Source organism: Wasmannia auropunctata, unplaced genomic scaffold (genome assembly GCF_000956235.1).
Source record: "Wasmannia auropunctata unplaced genomic scaffold, wasmannia.A_1.0 LD334579.1, whole genome shotgun sequence".
Lineage (NCBI taxonomy): Eukaryota > Metazoa > Arthropoda > Insecta > Hymenoptera > Formicidae > Wasmannia > Wasmannia auropunctata.
In genome coordinates, this window is record NW_012028311.1 from 143,698 (window position 1) to 167,349 (window position 23,652).

Sequence of the window (23,652 nt, forward strand, 5' to 3'; positions counted from 1 at the left end):
ATGATATTCTTGTTATTTTATAGTCAAAAAGACTAAATTACGTCCCAAAATAAAAAAAAAGCCGTTAGAAAATATTCTATTTTACAACAGTTTTAAAGATATCTGAGGGATTTGATGCGGTGGTGTATATAAATAAAATATAAGAGGATTTATTATTAACAATTATGTACTTCAATTACATGGTCAATATATAATAATTTAAAGTATTGATGATTACATCAAAAAATTTAAATTATTATCTATTTAGTAAAATAGGAAAACTATCCCGACGTTAATCGAATGTAATTATGCAAGGTCAATTCGCTTGATATCTCCTTTTATTGTAAAGCGAATAATTGAGAATAATGTGATAATATACAAATGCAAAGCTACATTAATATCGTAACACAATTGCTTTTTATTTTATTAGAAATTTTGTTATAGGATTCCATTTAGCGTTTATGTTTATTTTTCGCAAGTAAAAAAATTGTGCGCGTGTAGTTCTTTAAGTTACTTTAACATTATTTAATTACGTCCAAAATTACATAATTATATAATTTTAAATTTCAGTCTGCTGATCTCGTATAACATATAGATTCTGCTTATGTATTCATTCCTTTTTATTTAATTCGTTGAAAAATCGTAAATTTACAATTTACGTCCGACTCGCGCAGTTTGCGGCTAATCATTCCTAGAGGACGACATAATTTAACGAAGATATCTAAGCGTCATTTACTGCTGACGATGCTGGCTGATAGCGGAAATTATAAAACTAATAAAACCGACTCTCGATTGCTCAAGGACTGCGCCAGGTCATTTGTTGCCATTTGTGTTGCAATTGTACTTGCGATTGTACGTACATCGCGTGCGCGCAATCACGTGTTTGTTTTTCGGGCCGAGAAAAGCAGATTGAGATTTAAAAAAAGAGATTTCATTTTCGATCACTTCTGGCGAGAGAGAGAGAGAGAGAGAGAGAGAGAGAGAGAGAGAGAAGTTAGAACGTGTGTCGTCTCGATACCGCTTGCCACACGAGCGTCCGCTCGTTTTGAATACTCGGTTCGATTAAATTTCCGAGACGCGCGATAAGAGAGGAGCCGATAACGGGGGAGTAGAAAAGTGCCGCGGCTCGGAATCGTGATCTTCGTCTCTCGTTATTCCGTCCGGGAATCCGCTCCGTTTTGCTCGCGCGTCGCGGACCTCGCACAGAGTGGGAAAGAAAGAAAAGAGAGAGAGAGAGAAAGAGAGAGAGGTTAGGTGATCTCGTGCACAACACGGTCTCGCTCGCACGGTCGGATCGGCGACGAGGGAAGAATGGCAAGGTTGATCGTCCAGGTCGGCAGACGCGCGGCGAAGACCCTCGTCTCGCACGGCGGCGGTCTGCTCGATTCAGCCGCGAAGTCGGGGACGACGAGGATACCTCTCGCCGTGGCCGCGCGATCCATAACCACAACTCGTTGCTTGAGAGACGGTAAGTGCCGGAGGCTCGACGACCCGAGATCGCAGCTGACTTTTGAGCCTTTGAAAGAAAATACATGCGTGTTTACAAATATTTGCGAAATAATTTGGCCACGGGGTACCGTCTGTTGCGAGTTTTTTTCTCCGCGTCCTCGTCCTTTCGGGTGTAAATATAAATATGAATGAGTTGATATATCGATCAATGCGCGAGGAATTTAAATTGGTTTATACACGCGCGCGTGTGTATGTAACGCATATGTATAAATATTACATAATATGTATATTATTTTGACACAATAATTATGTAAAAGTAATTTTAAATAAATATGTACATGTAAAACTTTTCAGTTAAAAAAACAATAGGAGCAAGTTCGATCGAATTCCGATGTGCCGCGCGTTTAATTCGACCGGCAGAATTGTTTAAATTCAAGTAAAATTTCTAACTGCAATTTCTCGCTTCTATAATTTCACTTATTTTGACGTACTGACCAAAAATTAATAATTCTATTTGTGTCAACAAAATAATTTTGACGTACTGATAAAAAATTAATTCTATTTGTGTGAATAAAATAATTCAGATATTACTTAATTGAAAAATGTATTAAACTCACTAATTCGATCAAATTTATCAATCGAAATTCGATCGAAGTCAAACTAGACTTTGATATACTCTCATGTATTGTTACGTTTTTTTTTTTATTCTCTCGGTACAAATACTTAGAATTTAGATTATGTAACTTGTATCAATCTTCAGTGATGCAACTTAAATCGAATCGTAGTTGCGAGATAAACGTATGATTTTTCAGAACGATGGTACACCGATAAGCACGAATGGATAACGGTGGACGGCAAAATCGGTACAGTCGGTATATCGGATTACGCGCAGGATGCACTCGGGGATGTGGTGTACGCGCAGCTTCCCGACGTAGGATCCACGATCAAAAAAGACGGTAGCTGATGATGATATACGATTTCCCCTCACTTTTCTAGCGCGACAAAATTTCGGAAAAGCTTCAAAAATTGTAAAGATTGTCTCTAAAGGCACACCGGAATCTCTCTTCGAAAAAAAACTATTTATATTATTCTAACTTTAGTACTGTATATAATATACTTTTTTCTTATTTTTAAAAATTAATTACGAGACTCTAAATTAAAAAGATTGTCTCTAAAGGCACACTGGAATGTCTCTTCGAAAAAAAAACTATCCATTATTCTAACTTTAGTACTGTATATAACTTTTTTTATTTTTAAAAATTAATTATAACAAGATTCTAAATTGAAAAGATTGTCTCTAAAGGCACACTGGAATGTCTCTTCGAAAAAAAAACTATCCGTTATGCTAATTTTAGTACTGTATATAACACTTTTATTTTTTAAAATTAACTATAACGAGACTCTGATAGATATATAATCGAGAAAAGAAAATGAAATAATAAAAGCCAAAGCTGTTGTTAATTATTATTGGCTTAGGCTTTGACTTATTTAATTTTCCTTTCCTTTCATTTGTAAAAATTTCGAACATCCCATACAACGTAATCTTTACATTTAGAATAGAAGTGTATTCGAAATGTTTTTCACAGATCACGTAACTATCATTTTTTTAGAGGAATGCGGAGCCCTGGAATCGGTGAAGGCAGCCTCAGAACTGACAAGTCCGGTCAGCGGGAAAGTTACGGAGAAAAATGAGGCGGTTGAAAGTAAACCCGGGTTAATTAACAAATCTTGTTACAAAGACGGTTGGCTATTCAAAATAGAGTTAAGCGATTTAGACGAGATCAAGAGCCTAATGAACGAGGAGGCTTATAATACGTTTTTAAAATCAGATCCGCATTAAATTTATATGCTAGAAAAGAATTTGAACCAAATTGCTAATATATTCTAACAGGAACTGTATTTTCTGCTTGAAGATATCATTCGAGAGATTTAATGGACTTATTGAAACACACACGAAAGACATTTTATAATTACTTGATCACGCATGATTTAACTGAAAGTTGAATAGAAATTGTTGCGCAATTTAATGTGGATTGCAGAAAGATGTAGTTTGTCCGATTATTTGTACGTCAACGATAATTCATACAAAATCCAAAAATATGCTGCGTATTCACTATAAATATATCATTCCGTTTTATGGAAAATAATGTTATATTTGCACTTTGATCACATTGAGAGCAATCACAACTGGAGTTACACATATGTCATTTCAGTAGTTTTATAAGTAACAGAAATGTTAATTTATGAAGAAGTTAGTGTATTAAGCAAGCAAACATTTAACGTTTTTTTTTTTTCAAATACATCATAAATATGATCTTAATCCATGTCGGAGTGATGTCGAAAATTATTTACTGCAAAAATTAAAACAAGTTACATGTTAGCGAATTATAAACAACTGTACAAAATATAGTTCAGTACAGAAATTTTAATGCGTAAAAAGATGTTGTATGTAGCACAAGTCAAAAATTAGTATTGATTGCGATAATTGCAATATTTTTATTAGTCACTGTGCAACGTTCTTCATTTTGTATTTATACAAAGCAAACAAATATAGATATATATGCATATATATATATGTTGTTTGATAATACATGAATAATAGCATTCGAGTTACAAATTATGATACTATTCTTTTTTTTTTTTCTTTTCCGAGCGCACAAAGATTTTGGAAATTTTGTAACAATTTTACATCCTAATAAGAGACTGAATAATCGCAAGAGATATTTTCGAATCTCACAAAATGGTATACCGATTGATCTTACGCACTATTTTTGACTCTCCTCCGAAATATTTCGTAATCTTGTAGCAATCCTTAAGTTCCGAAATGAGGGAAGTAATATCGCTATGGGTTTCAACCGATATAATATATAAAAAATAGTACTGTCAGCTCTCTAGAAAGGAACCATTATCTGTTAATAATAAAAATATATTTACAGTCAATTAATTTTTCTACATAATTTACAATTGCCAACTGCTAATGGCAGTGTTAACAACGCATAATTTTTTTTCCATTTAAACTTTATTCCAACGATTTTATTGAATCAAAGAATCGTGTAAATATTAAATTAGATTCATTTGCCCAATCATAATTGGTAACTGTACATATTTAACATAAGAAGAAATATACACAACGCTGTAATTGTCGTATTCACTAATTACAATGGTTAATAAAAACGTGTTGTAACAGATCGAGTCGTTAATCGGGATTTGATGTGTATATATACAGAATGAAACATTTAGAGCGTGACATATTAATATGTTTTAAGAAAATATCAATTTTAGAAGGAAACGTTTAAAAAGTAAAAGTTTTGGAATTCCAAAGAAGCCACATAGCGTCCGTAATACTTGATTCCATTTTCGCGAAACAACAATGATCATTTTTTTTTCCAATAGTATAATTCTTTTTTACAACATTTGTGAGTAAGTTTTAAGCGCATCTATATGTCAAGATTTCATACTTTTGTATTAATAGAAACATGCTCGCAAATGCTTCGGTTATTTTACAACGTGTATTCCTCATAAGCTTTCACGTTTATGTTACTACATGGTTATAGAGCTTTTGGATGCTATAACTGGCGCAAAACTTACATTTAATGTTAAAAAGATTATACCATATGAATTTGCCTTGATCTCGATCCCGATCTAAATTCATTTGGAAAGACAATGATATTCCTGCATTGAGAAGCAAAAAGGAAATAACAATTTTTGTCATTTGCAGAGAAATGACATGTCTCTCTAGTGAAACTATTATCGCCGTTATTATACCCTCTTCAAAGCTTCCTGCAATATTTAGAAAACGTCTTTTCCTAAAATTAAAATTTTTAAGGAGATTAATATGCCACGCTTTATATGCCTTATTCTATATACGAAGTATTTACAGAGATAACTGATTTTGGAGTTATCCTTTTTGTTTTAGAAGAGCTATTTTTTTTCTCGATATATAATATATCGAGAACATATATAATGATGGTGTTTGCGATTAATACGACTTGTTCCAAAATTATCAGACCGACACGTTCAGCAGGAGGTCTCGAAGATGAAAGAAGACGATACAATAAATAAACGGTAGCGTAAACTTGTCTTACCCAAACAGCAATGCAATGATTTAAAGCGATATTTTTTTTTTCAAATTGCGAGACAGCAGTAACTAATACAATGGTAAAATGACAGAATTATGAACTAATTTGCAGAAAAATACAATAGTAAATAGTTAACTAAGACCTAATAACGTGTGGACATACAATGGGTACGATACTTTTTTTAATAAGTTGTATTACATCGTAGCTTCTTAACGTGTATATTATACACACTACACGAATTAAAAATATTCTGCTTATGCATGTTATACATTCATTCATTCCATTCAAATTGCTATCTGGGCGTCTATTCTGAGGTATGTGGTTACTAAAAATGTAAAAATATAAAAACTTAATACAGATATGAAGAGGTAGTCATTCGTGTCGTGAATTAAATAAAAATATTTTTCTTTCTTTTCAAAGGAGGCGTTATTATAGATGGGAAACAATGATAAAGTCTAGGCTGCTTTTAATTTCGTGTTTTAACATGAAAAAACCGGACGATTTGAAAATTTGGGAACATTAGCATATTCTATATCGGCGTGCAAGGTCAAACAGCCGACAGGTGGACACAAATCTTTGCTCGCGCGATAAGTACATGCGGTGCCCTCGAGAAAACATTTGATTACCATTGGCAATAGTAGCCGTTACTGTTCCTCTTGATTTGATTTAACACTCGAGTCTTAATCTAACATGAGACATCAATGTTCCAGTGCTTACCAACAAGCACTTTACACCTATATAGTTAAATGTATTGAAAGATCGGTGGAAAAAGTGAAAGTAGTAAAATAGCCTTTCTTTTGCAGCAGGTACGTATTTGATACGTGAATTAAAAACAAGAGGAGCGGCAACGGATAATATCCAATTTACCAGTGCAAGGAAAGATTTCTGTCTCTGTTGTCACGTTTAAACTTTGCATCTGACACAATATGTAATTTCCAATGGCTTCAAATACCACAGGCGTCAAAAAGACAGCCTTCACAGCACTGAAGAATTTCTGACTATTGGCTAAACAATAATAATAGTAATAATTAATAATAATAATTAATAATAATCTATTAGTGAAAAATTACTACTTTCGTTCGCTATCTTAACATTTACTAAATATCTTTTTCTATTTAACAACTGCGATACGATTAATATTATCTTATGCATTTAGAATTAATCGCTAGACAATATAGGACCACATAAACCTTGCTCCAATGATTCTTTTATTTCTTAAACAGAATCTTTATTATGGTACAACATACAATAGTAAAATATCGCAATTTGTAGTTATTTTCCTTTCCGCCACCTATTTGAAGAAGTAATAAAGAAAAAAATACATGGATAAGATCCTAAAATTAGTGAAGACATTAAGTAGCTAATGATTTTTCCTCAAGTAAGCAACAGAAATATATTTATTTCATTTCATTATTCAACTATACACAAAATATGTAATTACATATTTAACATGATCTGTACTTTACAACATAATTGGAATGTGTTAACTAGTATTTACAATATAGTAGCCCCGCTGTGTGCAAGTGTGACGAAAATGCAGATTTTTTTTTTCTTTATAGGAAATCCTAAGGATGCCCAGGTGGCCGTGCGACAAACATATATGTATATCACATGCAAGTTCATTGTCATTCAAGTATGCCCATTGAATCCCTTGCAGAAGCACGATTGATCTGGAGAGAGAATTTGATTCTCTTTTTTTTTTCTTTAGCAGTACGATAATATTTCGTTCGAGTGAGAGCAAGGCTTCAGTGTGGTATGCTTAAAAATAAATTCGCCTCTAAGTATTAGAAAAATAGCTTTACTTATTTAGACAAAAATTGCCTGCCCTTTGACCAATAGTTTTTTGTTTAACCACCCTTTGTACTGTTTTCAAGGCATCTTGCTTACTGTTTCCCTGCGCTTATACCCATTAACAGGGGTAATTCTCCACATACATCTCTAAAACTTCAACATCAAATATAGAAAATATATGTCATTGTGTTTATATATATTTAGATACACTTTATAATACATATACTATGTGTGATATATATATATATATGTATATATATATGTATGTGTATGTGTAACGTATGTAACGTATGTACGTCTATACTTGATTTGTATGCATAGGTATTTCATGAACCAGGGCCCCTTTACTTGGTCCGATACCTTAGCAGCGTTTTAGCTCTTAATAGGTACTTTGAGGTCCACTCTATCTCACGATTAGGGGCATTATAACAGGACTTTCAATATATATGTATATATATATTTATATATATTTATATATGAATATATATATATAAATATATGTGTGTGTATATGTGTGTATATATGTGTGTGTATGTGTGTATACGTGTAATAACGGACTTCTTTCTCATTCGATGGCAAAGATTACCAAGTAAAACTGATCGTTTCATTTTCTCTTGGCGTGAAGCATCTCCATGAGAAGCGTTTGCGTTGGTGCGCCGCCATTGCAATGTTTCTGATAAAGATGCTCCTCTCCCTTGGTTGCCACCTCGTGAATGTCCGGTAATACTGCCAGCAACTTGTTAAATTTATCCTAGATAGTTCGAAAAAAAAAGGGACAATTAAAATACCTCATTAACTCGTTTTAGGTTGTTTGTAATAAAACGCACCAGTACAGATGGGTGATTGGTTAGCGTGTGTTCCATAAGCGACTGTTGAACCTGCTCGTGACCCTCTTGCACATGCTTCTTGTTTGCTAGTCCACGGACATCTGCAATAAATTAAATATATGCATTTATGTAAAAGATGCGTATAAATTTGTGGTCTAGAGTATTACGGGATACTGTGGAATGAGAGGTGTTTATTTGAAAGTAGAACAAAGGTAAAAAAAAAAGCAAGTTACGTCGCGTCGGGTGATAAATTTCACATCGTTGATGCAAAAAGATTCTGCAACGCGACCTTTAAAGTCACGTTTTTAAAAAGCTACGTAAAACGTGACTACGCGCGGCGTCGCGGCATCGGATATCTTACCCGGCTTAATTATCACCTGTTGTCTCTGAAAGCTCATCACTTACGAGACGAAGAACGTGGGCGGATCTAATTTTACTTACCGTGATTCAGCAGCATTAGGAATTTCATGCATATATATTCGGGAACGTCGAATTTTAGTTCCTGAAGCGTTTTGGATAGTTCCCTGAAGGTTTCGGCCAAGGAAGGAACTCCGAGTAGGCCGAGACAGAGAAGATCAAACTTTTGGCCATTGTGAAGTGTCGTCTCGTCGGGTAGATTGTTGTGTAACCTGTGATGAAGGTGATCGAGCACCAACATATCCGACCAAGAATGTTGTAGCAACTTCATTTGATCGTCAACCTAGCAAATAATTGCCGTGCAAACGTTAGATACAATGAATAAATACACAGAGAAATATGGATGTAGTTATATTCCGTTTGGAACTTTAAATTTTACGTAAAAATCGATACACGACAGCATAATATAAAAAAATAATATAAAAAAATGTTTTCAGAGCTAACTAAATTCGAGAACGCATGCAACAAATGAAAAATTTTCTAAAACGAAAGAAAAGGAAATTTTTTAATAAATTAGATTCAAATAATTTTAACTGCAATTTACAAATAAATATCAATGTCTCGAATATTCGTTCGTTGTTATACCGAAAGTGTTTTTTTTTTTAATAAAAAAATACCGCAAAAATGCGGTTGATTATTTTATGGCGACAATTTATATTTATATTAAAGAAATAGAAAATAGTATTAAAAAATCTCCTTTAGAAGCGCGACATGATTTTAACAAGACTATAAGTGAAGATCAGGCGGCAATGTACCATATTGTCGACGAAAAGTTTCAACAAAATGGCCTCGGTCCGCTTTGCATCGTCGTTAACAAATCCGCCGTGTTGAAGCAAAAATAAAAAGTTATTACAAAACGACCAGTTAAAGTATGCAATTTATAATTAACGCGGTCCTGCTTTGGGGCAACCGCCATAACCCAGAAACGTATCTTGTTATGACCTAGATATGAGGCGATGCTTGAAATCATTCAGTGATTGTGCAATGCCGCTGGTTACCTCACATCCCCGCTCATGGCACCGCGAGCAGGCCAGGCAACGCGAGTTATTTATCGGTAAGAACGAACTTTTCTCATCGAGGAGATCCTCGACAAAATCGGTTGCGGTTACTTCGAACGCGCCGTTATATACGTTTGACACCTCTCTCTCACACGTTCTTTACATCAAATATCGAAATATCGCGGAAAATCTCGAATTCGCGACGACGAAGAAAAAGCAAAAAAAAAAAAAAGAGAACCTACTCAATGCGTTGTTCTAGAAAAGACCCGCGACGACCTTAGATGCCCAAGATGCTCACCTTGAGATCTTTGAAGAACGTCGAGTTTCTAGCCCAGTCTACCTGCGAAAACAAATTCTGATCGAGCACTTTGCACATTAATTCGAACAAGTCCACTTCACACTGATTATACGTTTGGCTTTGCAACAGTCCGAAGAGAGACGTCTGCCACTCGCGGTCGTCGATCGACAACATAAACTCCCTTATTATCGGGCTAAGTGTCTTGAATGCGACGGTGGGGTTGGGCGCGTAGGTCGGCACCCCGCCGCTGCATGGCTGCGCGGACTGCTCGCCGAAGTTAAAGACCTTCGTGCCGGGGGTGGTGGAGTTGGCGGCCCAGAGCTTGCTGTCCAGACCCGGGTTGAGGTTGTGCAGGTGATTGCCGCCGCCCCCGCCGCCGCCGCCGCTGCCGCCGCCGCCGCCGCCACCGCCGCTGCCACCACCGCCGCCGCCGCCGCCACCGCTGGTACCGATGTTGGGCTGACTGGATGGCGCGATCAGCTGGTGCTGGCCGGCTCCGCTGCCACTGCCGCCGCCGCCGCCGCCGGCCTGCGTCGTGACCAGGCCCGCGGCCACGGTCGCGGGGGACGGGCTCGAGTCCGGCGACGAGGTCAGACTCGAGACCTGAGGTATTTGGATCTCCTGCTTGATGTGCATCAAGGGCGCGACCGCGGAGGAGTAGCTTGCCGGGTCGCCAAGGCTGCCGCGTATCGTCTGGATCGCCAGTTGCCGCTGGCGTATCAACTGCAGCTTCCGCGCCCGATCCCTCTTGTACATGGGCCCGAATTTGTTTCTACCGCCCCGCATTCTGTCCGCCCGCACAGCTGGAACAACAGAGAGAATTGCTGATTCAGCGCCGGCCCACGGGTGCATCGCGTTTGGCGATTTATTTATCCCTCTCGCGTTTATTCTCAAAACTTTCAATTAACGTTTAAGAGTCGCGGCGTTGTACGGAGTATTTCTTATCCTTGAAATCATGCAGTATTTCTCCGTCGGGCTACACGCTGTGCGATACCGCCCGAAGGCCGAGTCGCACCTGATTTCTCATGGAATGTAGGAACTGCGAATATGGAACATATGTATTTGGACATCGAGTGAAAAAAAAATCGATTTCTTAGGCAATACCGCGAAGTATTGCTAAATGTTCTCAGCAAAATTTAATTATATTTATCTCCCGCGTTATACACTTATTGCAAACTTTACGATTCTGAACAGTCTGACGTATCATAAATGTTTTTTTAATCGTAGAAAGTATCTTTCCTCGGTGAAGATTAAATTAAATTAAATTTTTCATTTCAGAATTCGAGTAAATATTTGAAAGACTTAATTTTATACAAGTTTCAGAGGACACATAAGTGGCATCGAAGAGCTATACAATTGGAGAGGAATAGAATCGAAGGATTTTTCCCTCGCGGAGCAATCAGTCTTCAATTTCGTCTTCAATCGCGAAAAGCGATCTGACAAACAGCAATTGTGATTGTTCGCCGATTCGATTCCCGAAGAGAAATTCTCTTCCGCGCGCGATCGAACGAAGCAACCTTGGGGAAGCGCGCGCGGTCTTCCGAGTCGGACGAAAGCGGAAGTCTTACGGCTAATCGCCAGATAAGTAGGACAAAAGCGTGAGAGTGCACCGCCTGCTATTTCTGCCGTACATATGTACACGCGGCAATCAACGCGCGCGCGCGCACGCGCGCTATGCAAATCACCGTGTTCGGCACATTCCGCGCGTTTTCTACGATATATGTATATCGCTATCGCTGTCTAAAGCCGTGCCGTGCGTATACCGGCTTCTTCAAACTGGCCGCTGATAACGAGCCATCTGCCGCGCGAGATTGATCGAGTCTCGTCGTCGGGTTGTTTCGAAAACTTTGCGTACGCGCGAACGTAGAGCTGGGAATACACTCTTAACTCTTTAATGCCTGACGCGAAAATTTCCACAGCTGTACACGCGGGCTCGATTTTTCCTTCACGAATAGCACCGAGACGTCGCCGGTTGCTCTTAAATTGCATACCATCGGGAGAATAGAAATTTTCGATAAGCCATAAGCGATTATTCGTTTAAATTCACGATTTTATCTCGATAAAATGTTTAAATTCAGACGTTAATTAGAAACTTACTTAAAAATGCCAAAAAAGTCTAAATTAAATTAAAAGAACATCGTAAATTTTTCCACTTTATGAGACTGATTCAGGACTGCACCACGATTTCGCTTCCTTCACGAGGCGGGACGAACCGGAAATCATGTCTTTATCTTTACCCTTTTAAAATCAATTACAGTTGAATAACTGCTTGATGCATTCTCCGAATTTTTCAAGAGACATACGAATCGATAACGCCATCGTGGCGATATCATATTTAAACGACTCGACAAATGACTGCGACTCATTTTAACTCACAAACGAAGTTTGACGAAGAGCGGAATTTTCATGACTCTGGAGAACAGCTGATGGTCAGCTGCAGAAGCGTACGACGTACGTGCAGCGGCTTAAACGGCATACATCCATGGTCGGCCTGTAATCGCCAACGGCGCGAGGAAAATAAGCGTCGTATAATGAACGCTCGCGTAATCCGTAATTGTCGATTAGCGCGCAGGGAGCTCTCTCGCGAGCGCATTCTTTTTTTACGCTTTTTACTTGCGTCAAACGACTCGCCGCGCAATCGGGTACTTCCTGCAAAGAAACATGGCCCGCCCGGAAAGCATTTACAACCGCGAAGCGATCAGCTTCCGAAGAAATTTTCGTACGGACTTGCATTCGCGATCAAGAGACAACAGCATCTCTTTTGCTTTAACATATAAAAAAAAATATAGCGAATCGGAATAAAATTTTTCACCGAATATTTCTGAACGTAATTTAGTAATTTTAATAATTACTTGTCTCTTCATTGATGAAATCACCATAACAAAAGTATAATAAAGAATTATTTAAATTTTTTTAAATTTATTGATACTGATAATTGATGTATTTGTTATCTAAATATTAATTTTTGCATTTGTTTTTCCATCTGATTATGATTACGTTAACATTCACACAAGATATTAAAGGGACGCCTTTAATTCTTTTCTAAAGACCATTTTTTATAATGCTAGAATTTTCGTTGGCGTGTAATGCGAGGTGTAATGTCTCTCTACATTAAATTAAAATTAAAACATTGTATGGATATGTACACATTATAGTTGTATAGCGGCATTATATCTTGCTACGCCAAAATTATTTTGGGACACAAAATATCACGCATGAAATTTACGAATGCTATACCGCAAAGTTTGACGGATCGCAAATATTAACTCTGATTATTAACTTAATAATTACGGTGCACGAAGTCTTGAAATAAGTTTTGTTAGAAAACTGTGCAAAGTAAATCTTATATACTTTTACAATTGTTTTTAACTAACGTTTATTCGACTGTTATAGTAGTGCTGAAGATAACCTTTTTCAAACGCGGCCAAAATTATTAGAAAGCCAGCACCGCGAAAAAGATCATACTGCCAGAGATGTATTAAATGTTACATCTTCTCCAGTCAGGTTCACAGAAATACTCCACATCTATTTCTTGCAAGAGGAATTAGTACGTCTCTGCGTGTAATAATATAAAATCTGAAGTATATATATTGCGCGACCTTTAACTTCCTTGGAATTATTTATATGTTATGTACGCGAAATTGTAGACAGCCGAATTATATGCGGGCGTCTCCGTATATTTTTAAAGCTACATCCAACTAAAAGCTATGTACACTGAATATCCCTTTGCAACTGAAGAGTCGATGTCGAGAAAAAGATTCTTCGAGTACTGGAAAGGGGAAACGAATCTAGAGACATTCCACACGCCCATCCGCCGTAGATTAACCTCGATGTTAAAGACCCCTTTCGCCAGATCGAACCCCTCATCGTTCCCGACGACATTACAGATCTAATAAGCTACCGAGAGAGCCATCTCGCTACCTAAGAAGCTCCCTCGCAATCACGAGCTCATTCACTCCTTTTTTTTTCCTCCGCATTTTTACTGTTTCTCAGCATCGTGAGATCGAGCAGCTATACGAGACGCAGCGTCACGACGCAACGCCACCCCCTCGCGCGCCATTATCGAGGGGGATTTCGAGTCGCGGGCGCGCTCGTTCGCCTCTGAACTCTCTCGCGGGGGCAATCCGAGAGGGCCCCGGGGCTTGGCGAAAACGGGCGGCGTTGCCTATTTTCGTACTGCTCGCCGACCGTATGAAAACGGCGAACGAGGCGCGCGACTGTGCGAGCGAACGAAACGAACCAACGAACAAACGAACGAGCCAGCCGCGAGCGAGCGAGCGAACGAACGAGCGCGCGCTCGTTGAAAGTGAAAGGAGGTTGAATCGCTCTTGCCCGTCCACTTCTGTGCCTGTGCCGCCCTGCACGCCGACGTAGCCCTCCCCTCTCCCCCCCCGCCGCGGCGCCCCTCCTGTCCCTCCCGACCTCACGGTATACTACCGTCGCGCGTAACCCTCTCTCTCCCCCCCTCCCCACCCTCGCTTCACCCCCTTCGTCGCTCCACCGCCCGCTCCACATTACCGCCTCCGCCACCCTGTGTGTACCCTTCTCTCGCTCTCACGACTCTCTCGCGCTCTTCTCCTTCTCTCGCGCCATCGACTCTCTGTCCTCCCCCCCCCTCCCCTCCTAACCCTCCGTTTCCTCTCCGTCTTCCCCCCCGGCATTCGAAGTCGGCTCCGCGATACTATCGATACTGCGTGGAGTCAAGCGCGCAACGCAGCCATACCATCATCCTGCGGCCCCGCGATTTCGTTTCGGCCGGCCGGGCGAAGGCGCGCCACTCGCGCGCGACTCCCTCGGCGTTATAGCATGCATACATGCACGAATGTATGTGTATGTATTTTCACGGCTCTCCCTATTTCTCCTTCCCTCTTGTACGTCGCCGTTTCGTGACACGGACCCGGTCCTTCGTGACGCGACCGCGACACGGATCTAGGCGCGGATCTACGCTTTCGACCCTCGTGCTTAGCCCTCTTTCGTCGAATGAGAGGAAAGAGACTGGCACTAATGTTTCCCGAACGGATTCGTAAATCGCCTGTAATTCGCCAGAAATATCAAAATGGTGTGTTTTTATTACATTGTACACGTCCCACCCCCCCTCCCCGAGGAACTTTTCAAATGCAAATGTGTAGTCGACTTTAGACTTCAGACAAAACTGACTTGCATAAAAGTACACATTACCTATTATCGTTGTTAAACTTCAAACTTCGTTGTATTTATGTATCCATCTCGTTTAAATATCTTTAAAGAGTCATAATAGAATAATGCTTCAAAGCGTAATTTTAGTGAAACACGAATCTTGGAAGAGTTGTATACATTTATAGAAAATTACCGCCACGAATCTCTATTAAATCTCCAGGTGTTTTATCTAAATCCATTTAGAAGAGGATCATTCTGACATTTCTTTGTATCGGCAAATTCTCTTAATTATTGCCCCATTCGTTAATTTCGCAAAACTATGATTGTGCGACATACGCGAGATTGAGTGGTTCAAATTAAGCAACTTAATGCCGTTAATCAAATTATTGCATTATTCGTCAACGAATCACAACAATGACACAAAACTAACAAAATCTCGGCTCGCGCGATCGTGGTATATTAGCATTGTTGTATCCTTATTGGTATCGCAACGTTCCTCCATGCTGTTTACGTTCGTATGTTTACACACTTTCGAAATAACCCAATTCGCGGATCGTATTGGCGAGGCAGTGTGCCTCGCACGCGTGGCTTAGCACGCGGATCACGCTGGCGCACGTGCGTGCAACGTTCTTGTTTCCCTTTCAACTTTCTGAAACGCTTTCAGACACGACAGCCATGACAGCCATCCCGTGTCCCAAAGGTAATATATCGCGTATTTCTCTTTGCCTCATCTCGGATCGTAAATAAAACCAGCCACAAATCTCACGGTTGGCACCTTGGAAAATTGATTTTGAAAAAAAAAAAAAATACTTTGTTCAAAACTGGTAAAATTCAGATCGGAAGTTTTAGAAAAGATTGCGTTTTGTCATTTTCATTATTTTAGACCAGTCAAAAAGTTGACTGTATAGAAACTTGCGAGCTACTCGCGAAAACAGGTTGGAGCTCTACAGAAATTCGGGGATGATTTCGACATAACGAGAGAGGCGGAGTGACATTCGATTACGGAATAAATCGGTAACAATAGAAAGCATCAAAAATATATTGCATCAATTGAATAAGTGCATTTTGTTGCAACAGAGATATGCAAATTAACGGAGCATTATGCGGGCGCGAAACGGAAAACAGAGATAAACTTCGACGGGCCAGACAAATGCATATTTAAATTATTCTCCTTTAATGAATATTACATTCCAGAAAAGTTTCTTCGCGCGATCGCACGCAAATGAGTGTAATATTAATATTATTCCAATTATAGCGTTTCCCTTATTGCTTCACGCGCGAGGATCTCGATTTTGATTCTGCGTCCCTCCAGGGGCTACGCCGCTGCCCGAAGGGGGTTAAAAAGCGCGACGCAACGCGCGGGATTCCCGGTGGCCACTGAGTGGGTGGTAACGATTCGCGTGGGCGACGGCGGGTCCCTAACGCACAGATGTGCCGGGGCGATTCGATCGGTCGTGACCGGCGAATATGCGACCGAACTGTGACACCGTGATGGAATTTACATTCGAACTGCCGGTCATGGGCTGCAGCGGCGAACGACGAGAATCGAATAAACGAACGACATTACGAATAAACGCCGGGCTCCTCCGCGTCGCGTTTGGATACCTATATACTTATCGCGAATCCGGAAGTTTCGCGCGATCGTGCATGGCTCATTGTCTCCCCTCTTTCTTTTTTACACGCTAAATTTATCGTGCCCGAGATATTTCCGCAACAGCTGCGAGGCGAGGAGAGAACCGTTCGCTCCAAAATTTGTGCCTTGATCTATTCTACAAGGTGGCCATAGAACTCCTCCAAATCATAGACAATCATATAGTTATCTTGTTCGAAGAAATCAACGATGAAAAAGTTTATGGGAATACATCTGAAATATGTGCGACGGACAATATTTCAATATTTATATATTTGCTTCCGTAAATTTTGTTTAATTTTCATATGGATAGATTTTTATTTGCCACATAAATACTGAAAAATTTAACGTGAGTAATAAAAAAAAATGATCACACCTATTAAGTTTTCATAAAATTAAATCTAAACCTGCTAAAAGATGTTTTATATTTGGACACAAATTACTAACTGCAAAAACAATCAATATTTTTCAATTTCTTTAAGAAAATGTACTTACACTGGTCCCTCGATTTACGCGAAGTATTTGTTCCACGTGATATTTTTTTTTATGCAATTGAGAATCGCGTAAATGGAGTCTATATATAAGGAAAAAGAAATACGTAAAAGGAAAACCCGTATATATGTTGTAAAAATATCTATTTCACGTATTCCCACAAAAGTAATAATAAAATGGAAGTGAATGGTGGGAAGCCGCGTGAACGGAGGGATTATTTACCGCGTAAAAAAAACTACGTATAAAAAGTAACGCGTAAATCGAGGGATAAGTGCAGCACTCTGAAGATCTCGACTGCGCCGTGTGCCGTGCTTAATTACCGTAAACCTGCCACGTCTCACCTCACAGAATTATCACAGTTTTACACGCGCGTTTGCCTAGATCCAACACTAATTAAATACCACAGCATGTATTTATTGTAATTAATTACGAATACTTAACATTCTTTAGGCGCGAAGCCAACGAAAAACTATACGTGATGATATACAACCTGTACGTAATTGTTTCAAAACTATGCATCATCATTTTTATTAACGATAACAAATAACTTTTTACGCGGAGTAAATTCGACAATGTAGAAAAGTCCGTGTTTGATAAACTGATGCAAAATTGATATGGCAAACAATGGAAAAAAAAGGAGCACAAGTCGTCAGTCACGCGAAGTTAATAAATATGCAATTCAAAAAAGACGCATTTCTATTGATTCTCGATCATTAGAGAAACGGCACACGCGATTCTCGCAGTCCGTTTATTACGCAACTTCACAGCGCACGCCTACCGGAAAAGTTTCATTTTCGCAGAATTACTGGCCGGCCAGTCGAATCTCCTCTTCTCGTTTGTGCGTTAAAAAATTCATGAATCTTATAAAAGAAATCTAAATAATTTACTGATTATCTCTACATAGAAATTGCAATTTAAACTCTATTCATAGAAAAAGGAAATTATATATGATATCATATAATATAAGCTACAACGAGAAACAAAGAGCGGTAAACAAGAGAAATATCGTTTTATATCTTTTTTTTTTGACATAAAAAAAAGATAGGCACAACAAATGTTTGTGATTGATTTCAAATCGTAATATTAAATAATGAATAAAATTATATATATATTTTTAAGCAGAATTTAGTTCCACGAATTATTTGAGAATAATAATTCCTAGTTCCAGGACGTCGTGATTTTCTTAAAGATTGCAAGATAATCGCGAACCCACGTATCGATGATGGGATAGATTTTTAAACTGGAGCGCAATAATGCACAGTAAAACAATATCTCGTTACGGGTATACGCTCTATTGGCTTCATCTCTCGCTCTATTTACGTACACATAACAGATAACATCGGTGACAGAGTGTCGCGGACCTATTTATGCTGTCCATTCAAGTATTCGTAGGTCGTTTGCGTCAAACGAGTCGAATCCAGCCGTGCGACCGGTGCGCGCGGCGGCCGCGAGCTTCCCGAAGAATGCGATCTATATCCGGTTTGCGCCTAGGTTTCGCATTGATAAACAGTCTTGGTGCGCCGAACCCATGCAGGATGAGAGGGTACAACGCTCGCGGGCGGGCGCGCGCGCGCGCGCGCTCATCGAAAAGAAAGGGAAACCCACTCGGCGAATCTGGTCCACGGGTCCGGCGTGACGTCAGATTCTCCCCATAAAAATTAACGAGAGACCACGTGACCGCGCTCGCCCACGGTCGGGCCAATCGTCGGGCTCGGGATCCCCCCGAGTATGACAACACGGCGACATACTCAGCCGCGACGCGACGCGACATTAGCGAAGTCGTCTCCGCGCGCGTGTTGCGAAAGAGCGCGAAAAAAAAGAACGGTGCTCTGGAAAAGATTTCGTCGGAAATACTTTGTCCGTCGCGCAGACAAAGAGGGCAGCCGCTTGGGCGCGGGCGAACGAATGCATCTACCGATATTTTGGGATCTTGAAAAAATCCTCTTATATCGTTATCGAGAGTAATCATTAAAATTAATAGGGCAAAGGACTATAGTTCTTATATACCAATTGTTATAAGATTGAAAAAAACATGAGAGCCTCGAAGATATCGAAATCGATGTATGAAAACTGAGAGGATCCTAATGATGCGACTTTGATATTTTTGACATTTTTGATACCCTTGCTGTGCTAAATGAAATTTAAGATCAAAGAGACAAAAGAATGAACAAGGTTTATTAAACGGAATCCAGGTTGTAACGCTTACGTTATTCGTTGCCGCACTGTCATCTCGAAAAGATCTGCAGCAAAATTCAGAGTGCGATGCGAGGGCGTGAAATCGAATTGAAGCTTCGCTGCCGCGGCGCGGCCGAACAGAAATTCGAAGCGTGGCCGCGCGCACGGATGCGAGCGCGATAACGCATGCGCGCACCTGTCTGTCCTCTCCCTCCTTCCCTCCCCCCCCCTCCCGCCTTTCCCCCTCGAACATCAGACATTTCAATTAATGACAACGCTAATACGCGACCGGCTATTATCGCGACGAAATAATACTTACGCAATACGATACTCGGCCGCGAGGGAGGGGAAGACCCTCGGGGCCCTCCGGTCCGCGGTGCGTTCCGGAGTGCGAATTCGCGCCGGTCGCGCGTGCATGAGCGGCCAGCGCGAGCCGAGAAAGAAGTAAAAGCTTCGGAGAAAAGAAGAGACGATGAGACTTCGAGGCTCAACGAGGGGGATTACACAATCCCCCGCCTCAACCTAACCTTTCTCTCCCACCAGCAGCGGTGCAAAGCGCGAGCGTGCCCGCGCGTATAGAGGTAGGAGTCGAACGAGCGGACGGACGGGACGAACGAACGGATGGATGGATGGATGGACGGACGGACGGACGGACGAACGGGTATACACAGGTACACAGGCACCGTGTCTCTTGCAACATAATACAATAATTATGAAATTCGTGAGTTTCTAAACGAAGGCGCATGCCGCGCGCGCGCGCGATTTCCGCCCCGGTTTCTCAGGAATGACCAGCAGAAAGACGACGGTTCAATTTGCTGTGGTAAAAGACGCGCCCTCAAACACCCACACCGCGCGCGGACTTGCGAAATCCGTCCCACTTTTTACGCGGCAATCTGCAGATACTTACATGATACGCGATTGAAAAAGATGCACGCGCGCTGCCCCGCGATCGCGCGCTTCGCGTCTCGTCCTAGTTTTTTCCCTACCGTCCTACAGTCGCGTATACGCGAAAGGATTGCGCCACCCTCATTACTCCGTTGAGTCTCGCTCCGAGCTGCGTGTGATCGACGTCGATGCTGAACTACGACCCGAATCGCCAAATCGAATTCCGCTTTTACGTCTGTTTTACGCGCAACAATCGTAGCGCCGCAGTCTCTAATCGAATTGTCGAAATTCAGTTTCACGCATTTAATTAATGCCGTTTCCCACGTGCCAGATAAAAGTAAAAAAAGATAGAAAAACAATGACATATTAGCCTTTGTTATTGTTTCCGATGTTTTTTTTTTGCCGTACACAACTGAAAGCAAAGATTAAACATTTCTCCTTTTGATATAACGTTTGATACTCGAAGAATTAAGCTTTCGATTATTGTCTGCTACGCTGCATAGGATAATTATGTTGATAACTATGCCTATAAAGATAACGTCGCAACAGCTCTCAGTATCTCAAACATTTTCTTCCGAAAGACGAGCGATTTCGAAGAGATAAGATATGTTCAAAGAGATACAATTTGATTGAAAAACGTTTTATTCACATGTGGAATGCATTTCAAGACTTTCTTCAGTCAGAAAATCTTTGAGGGAAATCTTTTCTCCCTGCAGAAACTTGGATTTCCAGTAGTCGTATACAGTTCACGCATTGCGAATGAGAATAAAAAGTGTCGACGCAATGTCGATTCTCAACGAGGATTGGAGCTCTATCCGGTTCAACAGCACAAAAGCGGCTAATATATATGTATGTATAATGTGTAAACATATAGATATATAAATTTCCGTGAAGGAAGCTCGACCTCGCTCCAAGCTCAGGTTTGACAAATTAGAAAAGTAACCGCTCGCGGAATATATCTACTTGCGTACAACCGCGTCGTTGTTGAGGCGACCTTGAACGTGAATGGTTGCACGGCCTTGAAAGACAGAAATGTAGAAGATACTCGCGGTTCGGTGATGAAAAAGAACCGTTTTTGTATTCACCAAACTGGTTTCGATACGCCGCGAGCGAGCGCGACCCAATCGTTCCGCTGCGAGGTGCGAGATCCGCGTGGTTATAAATAAAAGGCCGGTGCACCTCTATGCGCAGATTCCATCTGATATGCGAAATTATAGCTGCGACTACGACGCTTTTTCACGCGCTCGCCACGAAATACGCGCGCGCGCGCGCGTACGCGAAATGACCAGGCAAGGCGCGAGAGCTCCCGTTCCTTCAACCCTCCGTACTTATTAACATTCATTAAGACCTGCCGCCTCTTTCAAAGTGCCTCATGTTCGTGGTACACGATACCTCCGTGACGAAAAAAATTAACAGAGCGTGCGTAATTTCGTCCGGGCGCTTCGGATCCCCAATTTCATTGGTGGTTGAAAAATTCTATAAATAGATTGAAATTTAACACAGGAATTTTCGTCCCCACGGGGGAGAAGAGGAACACAAATGAGCGTTTCAAAGTTTCGATTAAAAAGTAATAGCTCCTTCGGACCACCTAAAGCGCTCGGACTCGATACTGTTATAGTGACATAAATTTTTATGTTCATGAAATAATAGAAAGAAGGATCCTTATCCTTTCAGGAACTAAAAGATGACCTTGTTCGCATAATATGTTTCAATAGTAAAGAATTCTTGAATAATGGGTGTATGGCAGATTTTCAAATTCTTCCGAAAACCCGGATACTGCATGCTGTATTTCACAAATGTCAAGCAGAGTGTCAAGTCTCCTGACATTTTTACCTTTCGTAGATAGCCGCCTGGTTAACCGTAAACACTCGCGTGGGGAGTCAAACTGATCCAGACATATAAATGTATCGTTTGGTTTTTATTTGCGGTACATAGCGCTTTCAGTATCTTCTATTTACGGTTTATTCTTGGAGCCAGCGAAATAGCGTTGATAATGCTCAAGAAATTTACCATAAATAGCAGTTCTTTTACTTCTTGGAGTCACTTTTAATCCCCACGCGAGCACATACATAACTTTCTGATTTAATTTAAAAAATTTAATTTGAATAATTTTCCAGTTTAAAGCCACTCAAAACATTATTAAATATTTTATTTATATTGTGTGAATTATTCTTATCAATATATTTTGTGTATCTATATTTTAACTTTAAATACAATAATAATTCAAATTTATTTGATCATTTTTAGTGTTTGTTTTTACGACATAAGTTGCATGCTACGAATTCATTAACCAAAATGTTATCATGATAAAAAAAATAATTTTTATTATTTTTAGTGTTTGAAAATGATTACTTTAGGTTTAAAACATGTCTCGGTTTATAATTACTTATAAATAAAAATAAAATTTTATTCATTCACAATCTGAATAAACGAAATTATTCATTGAAAAATAAGTAATTAAAATGCAAGTTAAATTAACCCCCACGCGAATATTTATGTCAAAAAAAGTCACGCGAGTCTTTAAGGGTTAACAGGCGGAGAGTTTTATATAAAAGAGAATTACCGCTGTGGCGATTGCATCGCACAGCCTCAAATAAATTAAATATAAAAAATGAAAGTTAACGTAAAAGAGATTCCTGCTAGATGTCGACATACATGAGTTATACATGCACGCATGAGTCAGATATACACACATGTACCACATGTACAGTAGGTCAAACGCAAAAACAAAATCGGATCGATTAGCGCGGATATCCCCGGCTTAGGCAAAAGGACAGAGGAATGACTTGTTTTTTACAAATCAAGTAACGAAAAATAACGTTTAAAAGTGGGGGGACTTCCGGCAGTCGATCCGAAAAAGGTGAGAGAACGAGGAGTCGTGTAAAAGACATCGAATGGTACAGTCGCAGAGAAAGTCACGCGAGTTCGGAATAAAAGGCCTAAAAGACGTTAACGTGAAGACAAAGATTTTTTCTTAAGTCCGTCACTTCACCGATTCCTGACTCCAAAATCTATAATTCGACCAACGCGCATCATAAATCACCAAAAGGTAAAATAAATTTTTGAAAAATTATTGTCCACATATTTTTGAACTAAAATGTTAATTTAAGAAAAATTGATTTTTTTCCTTCACTATTTAAATGCCTGTAACTCGACAACGTTTCAGTGGAAAAAGGTTTATGATGGCTCATTTCAAAGATAATTAAAATATCTTCAAGAAAAATACATAAATTGCTGCCTCCAACCAATCAGAAAAAGTTATTTTCCAAAAATCACTAAAAAATGACATTTTTTTACATTTTTTAATTTTAATTTCAAGCTATCTTTACCAAAATGGGTTCATAAGTACATCAACGTGTTCAAAATTTTATTCTCTTTAACTTTCATTTACATACTATATGTCTACGACCTATATTTTAAAAATTAATACTGATTTTAATATGCAGAATATCCACTGTCAAGTTAAAAAAGACATGTAGATCGGAAGAGCACACGT

General features: G+C 39.7%; 2 protein-coding genes across 2 annotated transcripts in view; one reads left to right on the forward strand and one right to left on the reverse strand.

Moving 5' to 3' along the window:
* Positions 1 to 955: 955 nt before the first annotated feature.
* LOC105458179 (glycine cleavage system H protein, mitochondrial) lies at positions 956 to 4,368 on the forward strand. Its single transcript, XM_011703296.1, has 3 exons — positions 956 to 1,447; positions 2,241 to 2,384; positions 3,039 to 4,368. Exons 1-3 carry the CDS (start codon positions 1,291 to 1,293, stop codon positions 3,266 to 3,268), a joined length of 531 nt encoding a protein of 176 aa, XP_011701598.1. The 5' UTR covers positions 956 to 1,290; the 3' UTR covers positions 3,269 to 4,368.
* Positions 4,369 to 6,694: 2,326 nt separating this feature from the next.
* Positions 6,695 to 23,652, reverse strand: part of LOC105458178 (nuclear hormone receptor FTZ-F1) — a 25,517-nt gene continuing 8,559 nt past the window's right edge. The window contains exons 3-7 of the mRNA XM_011703295.1: positions 10,290 to 10,641; positions 9,839 to 10,208; positions 8,567 to 8,825; positions 8,126 to 8,226; positions 6,695 to 8,049 (exon numbers count right to left, since the gene is read on the reverse strand). Of these exons, the coding sequence (XP_011701597.1) occupies positions 7,903 to 8,049; positions 8,126 to 8,226; positions 8,567 to 8,825; positions 9,839 to 10,208; positions 10,290 to 10,641 (1,229 nt within the window). The 3' untranslated portion in view covers positions 6,695 to 7,902. The remainder of the gene's footprint in view (positions 8,050 to 8,125; positions 8,227 to 8,566; positions 8,826 to 9,838; positions 10,209 to 10,289; positions 10,642 to 23,652) is intronic.

Bases quoted from the DNA above. Each gene is read 5' to 3' on its own strand.
- LOC105458179 (XM_011703296.1), top strand. From the start codon at position 1,291: ATGGCAAGGTTGATCGTCCAGGTCGGCAGACGCGCGGCGAAGACCCTC. The intron at 1,448-2,240 runs GTAAGTGCCGGA...ATGATTTTTCAG, and splicing joins AACTCGTTGCTTGAGAGACG to AACGATGGTACACCGATAAG. The intron at 2,385-3,038 runs GTAGCTGATGAT...TCATTTTTTTAG, and splicing joins ATCCACGATCAAAAAAGACG to AGGAATGCGGAGCCCTGGAA.